The sequence below is a fragment of the Cadophora gregata genome (genome assembly GCF_030347475.1).
Source record: "Cadophora gregata isolate MNR1 chromosome Unknown scaffold_2, whole genome shotgun sequence".
In the NCBI taxonomy this organism is placed as follows: Eukaryota; Fungi; Ascomycota; class Leotiomycetes; order Helotiales; family Ploettnerulaceae; genus Cadophora; species Cadophora gregata.
Window position 1 is genome coordinate 2,719,258 of NW_026695925.1, and position 18,199 is coordinate 2,737,456.

General features: G+C 47.3%; 7 protein-coding genes across 8 annotated transcripts; 4 read left to right on the plus strand and 3 right to left on the minus strand.

Moving 5' to 3' along the window:
* The first annotated feature begins 509 nt into the window (after positions 1 to 509).
* On the plus strand, positions 510 to 6,708 carry ONS95_008166 (uncharacterized protein). The gene is made up of 3 exons (XM_058501711.1): positions 510 to 1,117; positions 1,165 to 5,509; positions 5,563 to 6,708. Exons 1-3 carry the CDS (start codon positions 888 to 890, stop codon positions 5,650 to 5,652), a joined length of 4,665 nt encoding a protein of 1,554 aa, XP_058363032.1. The 5' UTR covers positions 510 to 887; the 3' UTR covers positions 5,653 to 6,708.
* ONS95_008167 (uncharacterized protein) lies at positions 6,022 to 7,286 on the minus strand (the record flags this gene model as incomplete). Its single annotated transcript, XM_058501712.1, has 4 exons — positions 7,054 to 7,286; positions 6,659 to 6,984; positions 6,396 to 6,469; positions 6,022 to 6,316 (listed from the first exon to the last, which is right to left on the minus strand). The coding sequence occupies exons 1-4, from the start codon at positions 7,112 to 7,114 to the stop codon at positions 6,022 to 6,024; spliced, it is 756 nt and encodes a 251-aa protein (XP_058363033.1). The 5' UTR covers positions 7,115 to 7,286.
* Positions 7,287 to 7,870: 584 nt separating this feature from the next.
* Positions 7,871 to 10,178, minus strand: ONS95_008168 (uncharacterized protein). 2 transcript variants are annotated; one of them, XM_058501714.1, is made up of 6 exons: positions 9,589 to 10,178; positions 9,466 to 9,529; positions 9,224 to 9,398; positions 9,091 to 9,163; positions 8,433 to 9,035; positions 7,871 to 8,372 (listed from the first exon to the last, which is right to left on the minus strand). In XM_058501714.1, exons 1-6 carry the CDS (start codon positions 9,731 to 9,733, stop codon positions 8,365 to 8,367), a joined length of 1,068 nt encoding a protein of 355 aa, XP_058363035.1. In that variant the 5' UTR covers positions 9,734 to 10,178; the 3' UTR covers positions 7,871 to 8,364. The 2 variants fall into 2 exon arrangements, with proteins under 2 accessions (XP_058363035.1, XP_058363034.1); XM_058501713.1 differs by having other exon boundaries at positions 9,224 to 9,405; positions 9,589 to 9,743.
* Positions 10,179 to 10,349: 171 nt separating this feature from the next.
* Positions 10,350 to 11,330, plus strand: ONS95_008169 (uncharacterized protein; the record flags this gene model as incomplete). The annotated part of the gene is made up of 2 exons (XM_058501715.1): positions 10,350 to 10,522; positions 10,577 to 11,330. The coding sequence occupies 2 exons, from the start codon at positions 10,350 to 10,352 to the stop codon at positions 11,328 to 11,330; spliced, it is 927 nt and encodes a 308-aa protein (XP_058363036.1).
* A 578-nt stretch (positions 11,331 to 11,908) lies between these two features.
* On the plus strand, positions 11,909 to 13,773 carry ONS95_008170 (uncharacterized protein; the record flags this gene model as incomplete). The annotated part of the gene is made up of 2 exons (XM_058501716.1): positions 11,909 to 12,716; positions 12,794 to 13,773. 2 exons carry the CDS (start codon positions 11,909 to 11,911, stop codon positions 13,771 to 13,773), a joined length of 1,788 nt encoding a protein of 595 aa, XP_058363037.1.
* An 881-nt stretch (positions 13,774 to 14,654) lies between these two features.
* On the plus strand, positions 14,655 to 15,478 carry ONS95_008171 (uncharacterized protein; the record flags this gene model as incomplete). Its single annotated transcript, XM_058501717.1, has 4 exons — positions 14,655 to 14,954; positions 15,013 to 15,119; positions 15,183 to 15,258; positions 15,314 to 15,478. 4 exons carry the CDS (start codon positions 14,655 to 14,657, stop codon positions 15,476 to 15,478), a joined length of 648 nt encoding a protein of 215 aa, XP_058363038.1.
* An 814-nt stretch (positions 15,479 to 16,292) lies between these two features.
* On the minus strand, positions 16,293 to 18,197 carry ONS95_008172 (uncharacterized protein). Its single transcript, XM_058501718.1, has 3 exons — positions 17,490 to 18,197; positions 16,634 to 17,441; positions 16,293 to 16,568 (listed from the first exon to the last, which is right to left on the minus strand). Exons 1-2 carry the CDS (start codon positions 17,494 to 17,496, stop codon positions 16,690 to 16,692), a joined length of 759 nt encoding a protein of 252 aa, XP_058363039.1. The 5' UTR covers positions 17,497 to 18,197; the 3' UTR covers positions 16,293 to 16,568; positions 16,634 to 16,689.
* Positions 18,198 to 18,199: the final 2 nt, after the last annotated feature.

Genomic DNA, 18,199 nt, shown 5'->3' on the forward strand with positions numbered 1-18,199 from the left:
AGGAAACCCGGTTACGTGAGTATGGAATTTACGAATTTACTACGGCAGCTGGCTGGGGGGGATGTCGTGTCCAGCCAGAGACCACGAATCCAGGACGGACGTACGATATGTTCTACTGTAATGGAAGTAAGCATGAACCAAGACATGCCAGCCATCCACGTGGGAAGGGAGCTGCCAAGCTGCAATTGTACTTCAATGGAAGCATTAAACTGAATTGCACTGCACTGGTGAAAAATACGTTTCTAGAAATGCGCGACTTTAGAGTCTTGTGGATGTTGTGGTCGATGTTCGATGTTCGATGTACCTGACTCAAAGACACACAACACAAACAATGGACAAGCGAAGCACGGAGGATGAATGTCAGCTCCCAACTGTGTTGTTGCTTGACAACAGTCGAACCTAAAGTATGCTGTAAAACATGAGATCGAGTTAGATATCCTATTCCAAAATGTCTCAAATTCCAAAACGTCGGTCACTACTTTATTATGAAACGGATCCTTGCAGGGGCAGCTTCTCCTGCGTCCGGTCTTCATTTGCTGTTCCTGGCATGACGTCGATGCCGCTTCGCCCGCTTGGATGCTCTCGTCCAAGCTCCCACGCCCTCCCAGCTCTCCTCCCACCTTCCTTCCAATCGCCCGCTCCAGCCTTGCCGCAACGGGTGCCTTTTCTGCAGCTACTATCAACAGAACGGACTAGCATATTTATTTTCCATCCTACTGCTATTCACGATGTTTTCACCGTCTTTCACTCGCACCTGTTGATTACCTCAAAACACCACCTCTTTTCCTAACCTATTGCCCGTTGTGCCCAGGCTGTTGTGCCGCTGTTGATCTGGAATCCCCCACCCATTTAACAATCCGGGAAAGCTGCTGCATCCTCAACAACCAATGCCACCGAGGACAATGGTGTCAAACGAAATATATTTACTGCCATTGAAGGACGATGGGAGTCCGGATGTCCCAGGCGGATACATCTACCTGACACCCAAGAGCGAAGCACCCTTAACTGTCCGCTTTGCAATTGAAGGCACATCATCAATCTGCAGACATGGCAGCTTGTGGACAAATATTCCTGAGGAGGGCAAGGAATTCCAGAGAAACAAGTTCCGGGAATTTAAGTAAGTCGATCCAGATCTTTGGGAGTTACCCAGCTGACAAGTCTCAGACTAGAACCTGACTTCAATCGGACCATTGAGATCTCGGTCAAGATCCATGGCGCAGGCTCATTTGCCTTCTATACCACCTACACACCTCTTCCTGACCTCTCCGAAACCATCCAAAAAGCTCTCGAGCCTGCGAAGACCGAGATATACTATATCGATGTTGCTCCTCGCCTCACTCTGGAGGGTAGGCAGATGCCATTACCGGCACTCTCCATCTTCTCCCTGATTTCCAAATTTATGGGCAGATATCCTACGGACTGGGAGAAGCACATTCGGGGGATCAGTGAAAGAGGATATAATATGATTCATTTCACACCACTGCAGCACAGGGGATCGTCGAATTCCCCGTACAGTATTTACGATCAACTCGCTTGGGATCCAGAATGTTTCCCTAACGGAGAGGCTGATATAAAGAAATTGGTTCGCAGTATGGAGAAAGACCATGGCCTACTGGGTTTGACGGATGTGGTCTGGAATCATACAGCAGACAACAGCAAATGGCTGCAAGAGCATCCAGAGGTCGGATACAATGTTTCAACGGCGCCGTGGCTCAGAGCTGCTCTAGAGCTAGACACAAGTCTTCTGGAGTTCAGCGACACCCTAGCATCGAAAGCAACTGACATCAAGACGGTTGATGAGTTACTCAAGATCATGGAGGGCATCAAGACGGATGTCATTGCAAAATTGAAGCTCTGGCAGTTCTACGTTATCGACGTGGTACGCGATGCTGATGCCGCGGTTCAAGCTTGGACAAAGGGAGATATCAAATTTCCTGAGGGCGGGTTTGGAGGGGACGACTTTGGTGGATTGGAGACAATTAAGACATCAACGCCAACACAGATGGCCCTTTTCTTGACCAAGAAAGCTTTGCTCAACACCGACAGCCTCGGTGAGCGATACAGGAGAGCCGTCGATCCTCGAGTCGCTGCTGCATTACTCACAGCCATATATGGTCGCTATGAGGGAGATGACTCCGATGGCGCAGATCAAGGAGCTGCGCGAAGTAGATTGACAAGCATCCTCGACGAGGTCAACCTTCCTCTGTACCAAGAGTACGATAAAGATATTGCAGAAATCCTCGAACAGCTCTTCAACCGGATAAAGTACGTGAGAATTGATGACCATGGTCCGAAGCTAGGACCTATCACTAAGAAAAGTCCCATCATTGAGTCTTATTTCACGAGATTACCGAAGAACTCCATCACAGCCAAGCACAATCAGGAGGACCTTGCATTGGTCAATAACGGGTGGATCTGGGCTTCAAATGCCCTGATTGATAATGCAGGCCCGGAATCTCGCTCATATCTTCGGAGAGAAGTCATCGTTTGGGGCGATTGTGTTAAGCTTCGGTATGGCAAGGGCCCAGAGGACAGTCCTTACCTATGGGACCACATGGCGAGATACACTCGTTTGACCGCCAAGTATTTCACTGGTATCAGAATTGACAACTGTCATTCCACACCTATTCATGTCGCCGAATATCTCCTGGACGAAGCCCGTAGGGTACGGCCTAATCTTTTTGTGGTCGCCGAGCTGTTCACTGGATCCGAGGAAATGGACTATGTGTTCGTCAAACGACTTGGAATTAGTTCATTGATTCGAGAAGCCATGCAAGCTTGGGGAACTGGCGAGCTCAGCCGACTTGTTCATCGCCACGGTGGGCGCCCTATTGGTAGCTTCGAAGTAGATGAGATCTCTACAGAGACCAAGATTACCTCTCCTGGGAAGACAAATGGCCAAGCCGAGCGGGATATCATTCGGAGGATCAAGCAGACACCAGTCCATGCGCTTCTAATGGACTGCACACATGACAACGAGGTGCCAGCTCAGAAGCGTGATGCTCGCGACACCTTACCCAACGCAGCATTGGTAAGCATGTGTGCTAGTGCAACTGGAAGTGTGATGGGCTATGACGAGGTGTATCCCAAGTTGATCGACCTTGTCTCCGAGACTCGACTGTACACCTCCAAGTCTTCGACGAAGCACGTTGAGATTGGCGGTGGTGAAGGTGGAATTGGTGGCATCAAGAAACTTTTGAACCAAATCCACACCCTCATGGGGAAGGATGGCTATGAAGAAATTCACATTCATCACGAGGATCAATATATTACTGTCCACCGAGTTCATCCCGAGTCGCGAAAGGGTTATTTTCTGATCGCACACACTGCTTTCCCTGGCTACGGCAACGGCAATGGCGGCTTCAGTCCTGTGCACCTGAGTGGTACCAAGGCTAGACATCTAGGGAGCTGGATGCTCGAGGTTGATACGAGCGAAGAAGCGAAGAAGGCCGTAGCGGATGACAAAAAGGTCTTGAAAGGGCTCCCAAGTAAAGTCATTGACTTGCCTGGCATCCGAATGGAGGCAAAGGCGGATGAGACTGTTATATCAGTCCGCGACAAGTTCCCTCCCGGAAGTATTGCGCTATTCGAAACTTGGATCCCTGAAGCAGAACATTCTACCGGTCTAGATGCATATGTCACATCAGGAGCAAAGGCTGCTTTTGCCGAGGTGGACTTGATCGATCTCAACTTTGTTTTGTATCGGTGTGAAGCTGAAGAACTGGACTCAAGTGAGGGCAAAGATGGCGTCTATGAAATACCTGGTCATGGAAAATTGGTATATGCTGGCTTGCAAGGGTTCTGGAGTGTCTTGAAGAACATCATCCAGAACAACGATCTTGCACATCCATTATGCCAACATCTACGAAATGGTCAATGGCTTCTTGATTACATCTCCGGACGTCTCGAAAGGATCTCGAGCAAGTCTGGATTTGAGCGGCTGCTGAAAGTGGCTACCTGGATGAAAGAGCGATTTGATGCGATAAGAAAATTGCCAAGTTTCCTATTGCCCAGATATTTTGGTCTCGTCATCCGAACTGCTTATACCGCGGCTTGGAATCGTGGTCTTGAGTTGATGAATGAGAATGTCCGCAAAGGGCAGTGGTTTTTACAGGACCTTGCCATGGTCAGCATTCAGCAGACTGGGTACGTCAAGTCGGCTTCTCTGTACCCGAAAAAGGAAGTCCCTTCGCTTGCCGCTGGTCTTCCTCATTTTGCGGTGTCCTGGGCGCGTTGTTGGGGTCGAGATGTATTCATATCCGCCAGAGGTTTGTTCTTGGGGACTGGCCGCTTTGACGATTGCAAAGAGCATATTTTCGCTTTTGCAAGTGTCATGAAGCATGGCATGGTTCCCAACCTTCTCTCAAGCGGGACTAACCCTCGTTACAATGCTCGGGATGCTATCTGGTTCATGTTGCAGACTATTCAAGACTACACCAAGATTGTTCCAAATGGCCTTAGCATTCTGCAAGAGAAGATCCCTCGGCGCTTCCTGCCCTATGACGACACGTATTTCGATTCTGATGATCCTCGAGCATACTCCAAGTCCTCCACTCTCGAGGATATCATTCAAGAGGCCCTACAAAGACACGCCACAGGCATGTCTTTTCGAGAGGCGAACGCAGGTCCTGGTTTGGACATGCAGATGAGCTCGGCTGGCTTCCAGCAAGACATCAAAGTTGACTGGACAAATGGCCTTATCTTTGGTGGAAACCAAAACAATTGCGGCACATGGATGGACAAGATGGGAGAGTCTGACAGAGCAAACAGCAAAGGCGTTCCAGGCACTCCTCGTGATGGCTCTGCGATCGAAATTGCCGGCTTGCTTTACAGCACTCTTGTCTGGGTTTCGAAATTGCACAATGAGGGCAAGTACAAATATGCGGGAGTAAGCACAACTGAACCTGACTTGAAAGTCATCACCTTCGCCAGCTGGGCATCCCGCATCAAAGCCAACTTCGAGAAATGCTACTATGTACCTCTCGATGCTAAGGACGACAAGAAGTATGATGTCAACACTGCGATTGTCAATCGTCGTGGTATCTACAAAGATCTGTACAAGAGCGGAAAGGAATACGAAGACTATCAACTCCGTGCCAACTTCCCCATCGCGATGACCGTCGCCCCTGACCTCTTCGATCCCAAGCACGCTCTCCACGCTCTCACAGTAGCAGATAAAGTCCTCCGTGGTCCTACCGGAATGGCGACTCTCGACCCCGCTGATCTCAACTATCGCCCCTACTACAACAACTCGGAAGACTCGACCGATTTCGCCACTTCCAAGGGTCGTAACTACCATCAAGGTCCGGAATGGCTCTGGCCTACAGGTTTCTTCCTTAGAGCCTTGTTAAATTTTGACTTGATGCGCAAGAAGACGCCCCAAGAGCGTACAGAGAGTTTCCAGCAAATTACTAGGAGATTGGCGGGATGCAAGGCAGCAATCAAGGATTCGCCATGGGCAGGACTGACAGAGTTGACAAACAAGAACGGGGAGTTCTGTGGTGATTCTGTGAGTTCCGTCTTCTTTCTTTGTAGAGACGTGCGCTAATGTTCTGCTTCCAGTCTCCAACTCAAGCTTGGAGTGCAGGTTGCCTCATTGATCTTTACCACGATGCAGCTCAATATGATGTCTCGCAACTATCAAGAGATTGAACATGAAGATAGAAACGAAGAAACGGTAGACTGCTGCATGATAGACAGATGCTAGCATGATGGAGAATATACCATATGCTAGATGGCTTACAGAACAACGAGGGTGGGATACAGACAAGAGATTCATGATACACGTATACGACTGGGTATTTTCTGGGTTGGGGCTTCAGTCAAGCCGGGTCATGGGAGGCCAATATCTTTATAGCACACAAGTGAGTCGTGTTCGGACTGATGACATCAAGCGTCACAAGACTAGGATGGGTTCATGCTTTTGATTCAATCCCCAAGACAACTCAGAAGAATGAATAAAAAGCATCATCACTAAGAACAAATCCAAACATGATCCTTTCCAATTCCCCTCATCCCATCCTATCTCCTGTCACTCTCCCCCACACCCTCCGGCCTCCAAATCATCGCCCAAAGCCTCACCCCCTCCCCACCCACACACTGCCTTCCCATCCCGTCCGCCTTTCCCTCTGCCAACCTCAACTCCTCTACCGTCACGAACCCAAGTCTCTCATATAACTTCCAGCAGTACTCTGTCGCTGCTTCCAGCCAGATTGGCACTCCTTCTTTAGTGGCGAGTGCTTGGTAGTGCTTGATTAGACGGGTGCAATGGCCTTTGCCGCGGGAGGTGGGGTGTGTGCCCAGGAGGAAGATATAGCTGTGAGGAGGGTGATGTTAGATTTTTGGGGTGGGAATGAGGAGGAAGAAGGGAACAGGGGAGGGGACAGGGGACGTACTAGTATTTTTTGTCGTGGGCTAGGGCTTTGTGTTTACAGGATTCTGTGAGATCGCCTAGATCAACGGCCATTCTCTGTTTAGAAGGTTAGGTTCAAATCAAGCAGGTCAGGTGAACAACTCCTCATCCAGACGTCTTCCCGTTAGTTCTCAGGTGAGAAAATAGGAGTAGATACCTTCTATCGGCCTACCCAAGCTGTGGAAACTCATATAGGGAGTTAACAGAAAGAAAACAAAGGACAAACAAAAGCAAAACAAGACGAACCTGAAACCCTCCCCATCCCAACCTCCACAACACCCTCAACCACCCCGCCTGCCAAGCAGTCCACCAATTCCCCACATACGCACCCTGCGGCATCAACACGCCGCAGCTCTCCCACTCACCACTCTCATTCCCACTCTCACCGTTCCCATCATTAGTAATACACGAAATCGTCGCGCCGTTGAGAACTGCGGCTGTGAGGAGGACTTTGAAATAGGTTGGTCGATAGGCGTCTCTCTCGGAGGGAGAGAAGGATGAGAGGATGTAGGTTATGGTTGGGTCGGTGACGAAGGAGGTGCTGAGGAGGGGGGTGGCGCGGGGGACGAATTCTGTGGGTTGAGAAGGGTTGGTTAGATTTTGTGGATTTGGATTTTTTTTGGGGGATACTGGGTGGGTACCTTTGCGACCTGTGAGGACGGTGGTGGTGGTGTTGTTGTTGTTGTTGTTGTTGGGGGACATGATGAGTGTTTGGGTGTGGGGTGTTTTTTTGTGAGATTATGATATGGTTGTAGTTTGGGATATCTTATGGCTTGATAAACAATTGCCAGTGCAAAACAGTGAAATAACGCGGTGGGGAATTCTAGAACTATAATACTCTGAGTGTGAGATGGGAATTTAAATTTAATTGAGATCGAATGCGAGTTGACGTGAGATTAAGGTACCAAGGAGCTCTCGTCTTGATCTCGCTTGTTGGGATGCAACGATGACCGGCCGGCCGGCTTACAGTCAGTCGTAAGCCGTGTGCTGTGCCGCTGGAACTAGTGCTCTCAGGAAGAGGCACGGAACGCGTCATGACTTGAGATCGTGGAAATGTTGAAGTCGATCCAGATTTTTCGAAGGATTATTATTATTATTATTTGCTTGTGGTAAGGCTGAGTGCAGAAAGGATGGAGGTCAAGCCTGCTATTGTTTACGTCACATTGTCCAAAGGAAGATTCAAAGGTGGCCTGCTTTTCTGTATTTTAACAGCCCTGGTCATTGAATAAAGGGTGCGGTAGCGAATAATCAAGGTACTATTTAACATTATTGGACTTGAAAGGTAAAATTATAAGACATAGGAGAGAGGGATGTGTTTTTTCAAGTGTCGAAGTTGGTACTTGATTAAGCGAGGTTTTGTTTGTCCTGTGAAACACCTAGAGTTTTTTTGAATGGACTTGGATCCTGAAGAAAGCACGGAATTGATGAAATCTAATTTTCTTATTTCATCTTTGTTTCATGGACGCTTCTGAAATAATTTCTTCCCTTCTTTTGCCGGTAATAACACTGCTCGCTGTATCAACTTTGCGGAATCCCTCATCCCCACTTTTCAGCCGCCTCGCGACAACTCATCCTCGATAGCACCTCTTTTCTTTTGGTAGCCCGTAAGATCAACTAACTAGATTTTTTGTAACTTATAGTTTAGACTTTTACCTGATTAGGTGCGGCGACCTCCTCAACAGATCCCTCGTCATCGTCCTCAAGACTGCTATGAGGGAAGTCCGGAACAAGCCATGAAGCCCAGGTCGTGGAAGGAACCGAAGCCCAGAACACAACTGCTGCAACAATGATGTTCGTAAGGAGCGTGACTTCCTTCAGGGAGCCAACTTTGCTTGACAAGGTGTGTCCTAGTGACTCGCCACTTCGAACTATCCCGCTTGTTAAAGCAAGGGTGTCGATATCGGAATCATATGTGCCAATTATCCAGTATACCCAAACAAAAATGACTTCACTTAAGATTCTAGGGGTTGAGTCAGTCAATCGCCATAGATCAATTACAGTATCAAGAAAGAGAGCTTACTTGTAGAAGAAATTATTCCCGGCAGCATACGAGAATCCAGAATCTGACCAGTCCAAACTAATTGATCCCTTCGACGCGAAATCGACTTGTAGAACAATAGTCCAGATCCACATTGCGGAGAAAAGCGCTGTGATGATGAGCCAAGTGCACTTAGCAACCGTTTCAGATCCAGAGCTCTACCAATCACGATGTCGAGGATGGCAAGAACTGTTGAGTTCAGAAATGAGAGCAATGCTCTCGATCGAACCGAAAAGTATGCAGCCATGAAGTTTCCGTTGTAAGTTCCACCCCAGCCATTGCTGATGAAAACCGGGATCAGAAGCCAGACCTCTTTGCGTTTGAAAACTTTCCCGAGAGCTTTAACTTGTGTTTTGATTCTTCGATCGGGATTCCCAATGCAAACTTTCGTGCCGTCCTCTCGAATCACTTTCTCGGGAGGAGAGATCAGGAAGCTGAGTGGCAGTCCAAGACATTGCAGTGCAATGAGAGCCAGATACGTCTTGGGGTCTATTGTCCCTTTTTGCCTGCCATCTATGTTGAGGGCCAGTGTGACCGCGGATGCTGCGACGCCACCAATTTTGTTGATTGCCAGCCAAATGGCAACTGAGGTTTTCGTCAGCAACGAGCAATATATGTACGATTGTTGGACACCACTAACCATACATTCCACGTTTTGCAGGCTCAGGATAGCTAACTGCAATGGCCGCTTCAGCAGTCCAAAGTGCAGATGCCTATTGAGCAATGGATTCAGCCGAAGTTGCTCTAAACGATGTGGATGGAAGTACACTCACCGAAAGACCGCACGTAGCAGCTCCAAATAGCATGAACCATTGAGTGCCGTACACAGTATTACAGTACAAGGCTGCTGAGTACGGCACATAACCGATAGTGCCAAACATCAAAACCCATCTCATTCCAACTATGTTACCAACAATAGCTGCAACTGGCGACAAGAAGATCATGATACTATCGCCTAGAAAATTAGATTACAGCCATCTATGATGAATGAAATGAGTTGGAATAGACAACATACCCAAAGGTAACGACATAAGAATTGTTTACAACATATGGCTCAGCTTGCCCACCTGCGCCAAGATCTGGATGTCAAGTCAATTAAAGCTGACTCAACAGGTTTGAGTTTAGGAAAGCTTCTTACTTGATATTGCACTCCATATTCCGGGTTGGGTGAAGCTGATTAGACCTAAAATGATGACTTGAAATAAGGTGCCGCGATAGAATCTTCGGAGCTTCTCTTTGATCGACACATGCTCCTGTGCTGGAAGGACTTCCGACACAGACATGTTCTCAAGATCTCAAATAGCTCTTGAATAGACAACTCTCACAATGGTAAATGGTTCTAGATCACAATGGCTGAACAAAAAAGAGTGTATCGGTGTAAGCGAAAGAGAAGCTCAAGTTGTACAAACCCAACGCTTTTAATCACTTTCCTGCTCGAGCTCAAATCCTAAAACTCGACCATCTTATCTTTCCATCATATTGGTGTACATGACGAATCCAACTAAGTGGATATGTACGCAATAGCTGCATTTCAGCACGAATACTTTCTGTTAATCTTCCAAGAAGCCATACCCACTTCAAAAGTGGAAAGTGGGTAAACATCGGACCGAACAACACCCGGAGAGAGGCTGACGAGGGGACTTAGAGGTGTCAAATAGTAATGTTAAACAAACGCTAAAGATTCACGATGAATCATTAGAGAAACTGATTCAGCGCGACATGACTTGTGTACGGCCGTTGTTGACAAAACGCTCGGAGACAGTCGCTAAGAAAGGGGGCGAATGCCAAGGCCGGCTGCCGGATAATCTTTGATCCTAAGATGCAGCCGTGCAAGGGTGGAACCCTCGAATACCTCATCGCTATCAGGAGAGGGAACTAATATCGTCAATTAATATTACAATGGCAAGCTTTCGAACACCTGCGTTGCGCCGCATTGTGTTTGGTGCAGCTCCCTATCTGCGAGCCTCACAGCGAAGGTGGGCGCAAGTCCATGATGTGCGGTTCTTGGCCACCCAACAGTCAGACCGGATAATCGAAAAATATAAAGAGAAGCTCGCAAAGAAAGCGCAAGAGTACATCTTTTATCCCAATCTTTTTTGGGTACATTGCTGATAAGTTTCTACCAGGGAAGGTCTGCGGGATATCAGTGAGCTGAAAGAAGTCTATAAAGACAAGATCGAACACCTCAAAAAGAAAGCGTCGATACCTATCCCCCTCGATCCTCTACCAGCTGCGCAAACAACCACCACACAGTCGTCACCCTTTCCACCAGCTCCTCCCCCTCCACAAGCACCAGCCCAGCAGATACCTCCCTCGTCGCCTGGTATCAAAACCCTATCTTCCTATCTCGACATTGAGAAGACTCGCGCCCTCCCACAGAAAGAGCTAGAAGCAATATGGCGTTTACGGCACGTCAATGATCCCCAATCGCTATGTGCCGTCATTCCTATCGATGTTTATAAATCACTTGAGGCAACCGCCAAGAAACACCCACACTTCATCTTACCTCTCCCCAAGGAGGGGCAAGGTGCCGAGATCCACTTCCTGCAATGGACGTTTCCTGCTGAGAATACCGTCACCGTACTCTTTACGCATTTGGCGGAATACAAGTTGAGAGGGGAGTACAGCGAACCTCATACAACTATCACACATCACCTGGAACTTGTGGAAGACAAAGGCGTTGTGCTGTTGCAGGGTCAAGTGGTCGAGGGGAGGGGTGTGAGTGTGGATGAGGCAAAGTGGTTGATCATGTGTTTGCAGAAGTTCTATGGTGTCACCGGAGAGAAGAGCGAGAGGAGGAGGCTGTTGGAGCTCTTTGGGAAGGGTGATCCGGCCTTTAAGGTGGAGGATTTGGTAGAGGAGGCTGAGAAGATCATTTAGAAGATGTATCGGATGCTGTATGTGTACCTTAGGATGGAAGCATAGATGAGAAGCTACGATGGCAGGACTGGCGTTGTACAACTACTGTACTCACATCTTTTTAGCTGTAAGAATACAACGAGATTGATCTCCAGGCCAGGGTTTGTATCTTTACATCCTGGAAGTAATGATTGCTACAGATTCGATTGTATATCTCTGCCGTGGTATTTGCTGACCTGTGTTTCTGCAATTTCGGGCGATTTTCACTCCATACCTATTGATTCCCCCGCCTTTTGTTCATTATTTTCTCAACATACACACTCTTTTCTGCTGCTGTTTCCTCCAATTTTGGATATTCAACTTACTACTCTTCGAAGAAGTTTTTTTTATTTTTTGCTGCTGGAAGATACGGGTATTCTAGGGAGTCGCTACAATCAAATAATGCGAAATGCAGAGAAACTAGCGATTTGATCATCATTTGCCTCACCGTACATTCCATAGACTGTACGGCTCACCCGATGCTGTGAGGGAGGACCTTCGCTAAGGGCGGAAAAGCGGAAAAGATTGCTTTGGAAGGCCCAGAATAGGTATCGTCAACAATGACATACGATCACGTGTATTCGCATTCTGCCCTCAAAGCTGAACAGAATATTGATTCTCCCGTTGACTCCAGTTATCAATTCACGCTAGTCTTTCTCTATGCGAGCCTGCTGCAGTCTCTACAAAACCACAGATCGAGGTTTGTTCTCTTTTGGAAAAACCGACGCAAACCAACAGTTGCAATTCCATACAAGATGTGGGCTGCACCAAAGACTCCTCCCAAGCGTTCTGTTACCGTCTTTGACGACGACGACAGTCCTTCCGCAAAGCGCCGAAGATTTGCGATCAGCCCGTCCCAAGACTCTGATGAGAGTGGTCAAACTCCCCTTGGTATCACTTTTGGAGATACTCCTCGAGTCCTTATTCAGAAGAATGGTTTCGAGATGGAGATTGTAGACTCACAAGACGACGTTGACGCTGAGGAGATTTCTGCTAAAGCAACCAAGCAATTCTACGCAAAGAAGAGCTCTGCCCAGCACGTCAATAACGATAAAGACAGCCCGGAGCGTGCTTCGGTCAGCTCAATCAATATCGACGATATTCCAATTATTGCAAGCCCAAAACATGTCCAGAATAGACTTAACACCAAGTATTTCACATTCAACTTGCGCGAAGTCAAGGCAATTGTACGTTGGATGCGTATGCATCGAACGTACAAGATCTCATCCCACAAGACTGAATTCAATGAACTTGTGCATCACCTTGGCTATAGCAGCGCATCACTGAGTCAGAAAGATCAGAACGAACTGAGAACAAAGCTTCGTACGAAGATGGGTGCTCTACATGCGAACATGAAGAAGTCTGGTGGTAAGTTTCTTGTTCGCTGTTCTCAATCGATCTCAAGGGGACCATAGCAACATGCCATGGCTAACTATTTCAAATAGCCCTAGCCGAGGATTATGATGGATACGAAAGCTCTGGATCTACTGTTTTTCGTCCTCTGCCATTCGAGGAGTGGACACTTATGTGGTACAAGAAAGGCTGGGACGGAAGTCTACATAGACCATACCAGAAGAAGTACGAGGCCATCATGAATGAACGAGGCGATGATTGCGCAAGCTCCAACGACGCAGGAAAGAAAGGAGCCGGTGCGCAACCTGAACAGGACATTGAGAACAGAAGCGAACAAGGACATGAGAAAACAGAGAAACAAAATAAGACGACACTTACGCTCTCCGACGACGAATTTGATGGCACGGAGCTCTTTATGGTTGAAGAGACCTCTGAGGTCACTCGGAAGGAAGACCGCCCTCCACCCAAAGATGATAAGTCCCGAGACGTTGACGGCTGGAACACTTACCTTCTCAACAAGGAGATCATCGACGAGCACGACTGGAATTACCGTATTGTCACTGCTCAGCACTTGGGTATCGACCTTAAGGAACTTGCTGCACTCTACCCCGATCCATTCCCTGGCTACGAGCACCCTCCACGCGAAAGCTCTGCCTTCCCTGTAACTCCAACACGATCTGTTGCGTCTTCTGCCCAGTCCACGCCTTCTACACCATCCCCAGCGCCTACCAAGACCACAGATAGACCTGACTCTGACGAGTCTATCTCTCTAGAGGTTACCGATTCAGAGGACGATAGAGTTCCCGGAACCAGAGCGATTCAGTATGTCAATGATAGCGATGAGGATATGGGTGATGATGAAATGGAGGAAGAAGATCTGGCTGATGATGCTGAGCTGCATGCTGGCCACCAGAGTCAAGGATCCACCACTAACGCTGTCCAACACGCGACTGACACACAAATCACCACTCAAGCGCCCAGTACACCTAAACGTCCGATCAGCCGCCAGTCCCATACTCCGCGATCTGTCACGCCAAGTATCTATACTGCGATCTGGTCTCCAAAGCAGTGAGTTCGATTGTAATTGTCATTGGTCTTGTTTTACTACTTGGTATGCTTTGGTGTTGCGTGACTTTACACATTCTATGGCGATGATAGGCTGTATGTTGAGAGTCAGAGCGAGAAGTGGATATGGAATGCACTGGGTCTGAAATTCCGATGATTGTATTTAGAAATATACGGACTCAAGTCCTACTTTGTAAATAGGTCTGTTTATGTGCCCTTTTCAAGTGTTACGGCTGATTTCCAAGACAAGTCTAAACCAGCTTAGATCCATCATCGTTGCTTCTCCCTACGGAAAGAGGGAATATATCTTCGAAGCTTCTCTAAGGAGCTTTGGAGGTGTCGGTTGAAGTTGCTTCATGTTCGAAAAGATGGCATGTGTGTGTCATGAATTCATATTTCCGTCTCCTCAAGGCCTGCGACATTCATTCACGGAAGGGACGATGATCCCATTTCGGCTCCCGCTTCACCTTGTTGTCTTTGACGATGTCCGACTATTGGTCTGGGAAAGAGGCTCTAAACCCCATTGGGACGTTGAAAACATTCGGATGGTCACCGGCCATACAGGATGTCGGTTCTGACCTACTTTTAGTCCTTTTAAGGTCGGCGAAGGCAGTCCGAATCTTTCCAAACCATTCTATGACTACTTTCGGAAGCAAAGTTTTCACCGAAGTCGCTACAATATGGGTTCGCTTGCTTGGCGGTATTCAGTAGCGAGAATCAGTAGCGAGTCCTGCCTACAAAAGTACAAATACCAAGTTGTCGTCGAGCACTTCTTTTATCCTCCTTCATCCGCGTCCTTCCTCAATCTCGAGATATTGAACACAATACTCAAATAAAAGATCACCTTCTGCCTTCATCGACTCCAAACTACCTTCCAACACCTACAGGATGTTCTCTACTTTCCTCTCCAAGCCTGCGCTGCTCGCAGCCGTCATGCTCCTCCTCGCCGTCGAGGTGGTCAACGCGACTCCCACGCCTGATGGCATTTCCGTTGTCAAGCGTGCTTCAAACATTCCTGAGCACTACGAGATCGTCCCTCTTGTCATCACCGGTTCTATCGATGGCGTTGCAATCAACCACACCGGCACAGTTCAGGAAGTTTTTGCTCAACTTGATGCTGAGGACAATAACTTCAAGCTCTCCGAACTCGGTGCTCATGATGTCGCTGAAGTACATTCTCGCGATACCGTAAGTAGCACATCAAACCTCTGCTCTTTTTTCAATGGACTGACATCTCAATGAATAGTCCTACATCACCGATGTCAACTGCATTCCTGTCAATGGCCAGAACTGGAACCGTGCTAATCAAGGAGCAATTCGTGAAGGCATTGCTTACCTCCGTCGTGGGTCCATGTATGTTTACACACCCAAGACAAGCAACAGATTTTGAATGCAATTTACTCACTGTTACTATAGGGCCTGCTGGATCAATCCTCACAGCTGTTCTCGGATTTCTTGCTCATGGGACAGTGCAATCTACCTATGTAACAACGTAAGTCTTCTTAGTTCCCATTAGCTTGCATACATTGCTCACTGTCATACTTCAGAATAACTACAGATTCGGTCACCCTTGCTTCCAGATTGCGGACTATGCCCAGGCTATCCTCGACAAATGCCAATACAAGAAGAACCTTTGGGCAGACAAGGAAGTCGGTGGTCAGGCATGGGACATCTTAAACTGGAATGTTCCTGTCTACAAGGAACACTGCTAAGCATAACCTGCTGACATCCATCGCTGTATGGCCATAATGTTGGAGGGCACTTTGAGGGTTTTGTTGATTGTACATGCTTTTACTTGGTTTTGGATGACTGGTCTCCCATTCGTGGGGTTTGTGTTGTTTTGACCAAGGATAGTTCTCCTAGTATGGAGTTGTTTGTGCTACGTCTAGGTTAAATTAATGTGCTGAACTTGCTTCCGCATCAGTTCCGCCGTACAGTTGTGACTTGATTGTCCCATTGTAGGTGGGTTTCGGAAAGCGATGATGGTAATCTCCTCTCATGTAGACTGTGCTTTTCATCTCGGAGCTTAATTATCACTTGGGATTAATCTCAACAAATCATAGATACTTGACAGCGTTGTGTATTAGAGCAGGGGAACGCGAAGACTGCACCAATAGCGAGACTATACGCTATTAACGCAAGCTCAAATTGACAAATTGACAAAATTACTTAGTTATGGATTGATGTCGCAGTAGTCAGCATTAAGATCCATCTGATATGACTCACCAGATGCCCCGATAAGATTGACATCGGGCTGATGTGGCCAACTTTTGCCCATTCCTGGACGGGCCTTGGCATTCAATCAGTACTGTAAACATTGCCCCACCTTTCCTGAGAATAGGCGGCGAAGACGTGAAGACTGACGCGGGCCGACCCTCGAAATTTTCCAAGTCCTACCTCTTCTTGAAATGCCAAAATCACGTAATAGAACTGACTTTAGAGTGCAACGCATTTTTACAAATGATTCCAGACTCACGATCATCACTTGTCGTAAAGAGAACTATATCAACATTTCCAATTTTTGGTTTCGTAAAGATGCATTCATTGTTTCTTTAGTTGAAGTCGAAGAAGATCAGGGAGTCAATCACCTTCCTGTCAGGTCTTTTCTGCTCTTGGTCTGCAGAACTATGCTGAGTACCGACCGAATTGGGCCCATGTATTTTCCTTTCTAGATATCGTGACCACCCTTGAGAACGTGCTAGAATTTCCAGAGGCCGCATTTCCCCACAAGGTCCCAAAAATATCTACACCTAGGCACTTTCTGCATGAGATGATTTCCCTATGATACCACCACTGTGAAATCTAGAAGCGCCTGACTGTTAGGACCTTGCCCCTTGTTCTTTCACGAAGACTGAAGCAGAACTAACCTCAAAGTGACATCTTCGAGACTATCATATCTCTGAAATCCACTAAGGGTGGCCATTTATTGTTCGGTTGCCTTTGGCAAATGGCCGAGATGGCACTCCTCTCCGTTGCTATGAGTATGGAAGAAGCATCGACCGAAGCCCTCGCTGTCATTTCGGATCCGTGCATCTGGGATTGTTTCTGAGTTGAATCTACCCGTGAACTTCCAATTCAGTGCAATGTAATCTTTGGCAAATTCCGGATGTGTGTCAAGTAAGCTCTCGAATACCTCCTTGTCATCTTTGACATCACCTTCTGGGCAAACATCCTCAGGACAAAGCGTAGCATATCCACGAGTGTATTCTTCACGCAGGCACATCAATACGGCATAGCATCGAAGCTTACTTCTGAGAGAAGTCATGTTGTAGATATCGCAAAACCATGTCATGCTAGGGACTCTTGAATGCTCATATTGAAAATCTTGAATCTCGTCCATTAGCCGGTTCGCAAGATCGTTCATGCACAGCTTTTCGGCAAGCGCGAATAGGGTATACAAGCCGTGTGAGAACTTGCTGACACCATTGTCATCTTGATTGTATTTGGCAGCAGAAAACGAGGGTATTCGGTCTGGATAGATGTAGCCAACCATTAAGTCGAATACGTCGGCATCGTCTTCAGGAAGGTACATAACTCCTTCGGTAGACCTCCTTGAAGCCACTGTTAAAGGCCTTGAAGAAAAACTCAGAACGGTCGCATAGCAGCTTTCTGTGTACCGTAAAGGTCTTCCGCTTCGGTCCGACATGGATGGTGACGATCTCGGCCCCAAGAGCTCTGCTCAGTAATTAGCAGGCTGCTACAAGATACCAAAGAGATACTCACTCGGCATTGAGCTGAAAGAATTTAGGCGGTGTCATTGTAAGGATATGACTGTTGGGTTGTGGAAAACGAGTCGTTGGTTCTCTGATTCTGTAGAGAAGTGGTCGAAGATGAGTTGAATGGATCTAGAATGAGTTTCGTCGATTGGGGAGCTTTAAGAAGAATTTGTCGGTCTTGCTGTCGTTTCTGCCTATGGACGGAATGAACCAAAGAAGCCAGGGAAGATCGATCTACAGATAGATTTCAGATTTGTGGAATCGAAATAAAGGCGTTGGGCTTGATCTCTTCAAGTGACAATGGCGGTTGGAGACTTTTAAATATCTGCGATCTGCTACGATTGAAGCTAGAAGGCAAGCTAGCTCTCGAGAGCCGAAAGAGTTCGACATCAGATAAAAAGACGAATTCACTCTGGAGACTGAACAGAGTGTTGACTCAAGCTCTTGGCTTGGGTGAAAACACACGTGAATTTTCCTTTTATCACAAGCAAAGGTAATCAATCCACTTTGCTGAGGAGCATACATACCATGTAAATCTACTTGGCTAGCCCGCCTCGCTTAACGATATTTGGAAACTGAAGGATCTCTTTTATGTCGTTCAAGTATCAGAACTTGTTAGCTTCAAATAAACTTATCTTTCAGTAGTACTTAGTCGCGGATTTAAGCCCCACAAGATCATACTGTGAAGTGCCAGCGAGCCCTCAGATATTGTGAGCC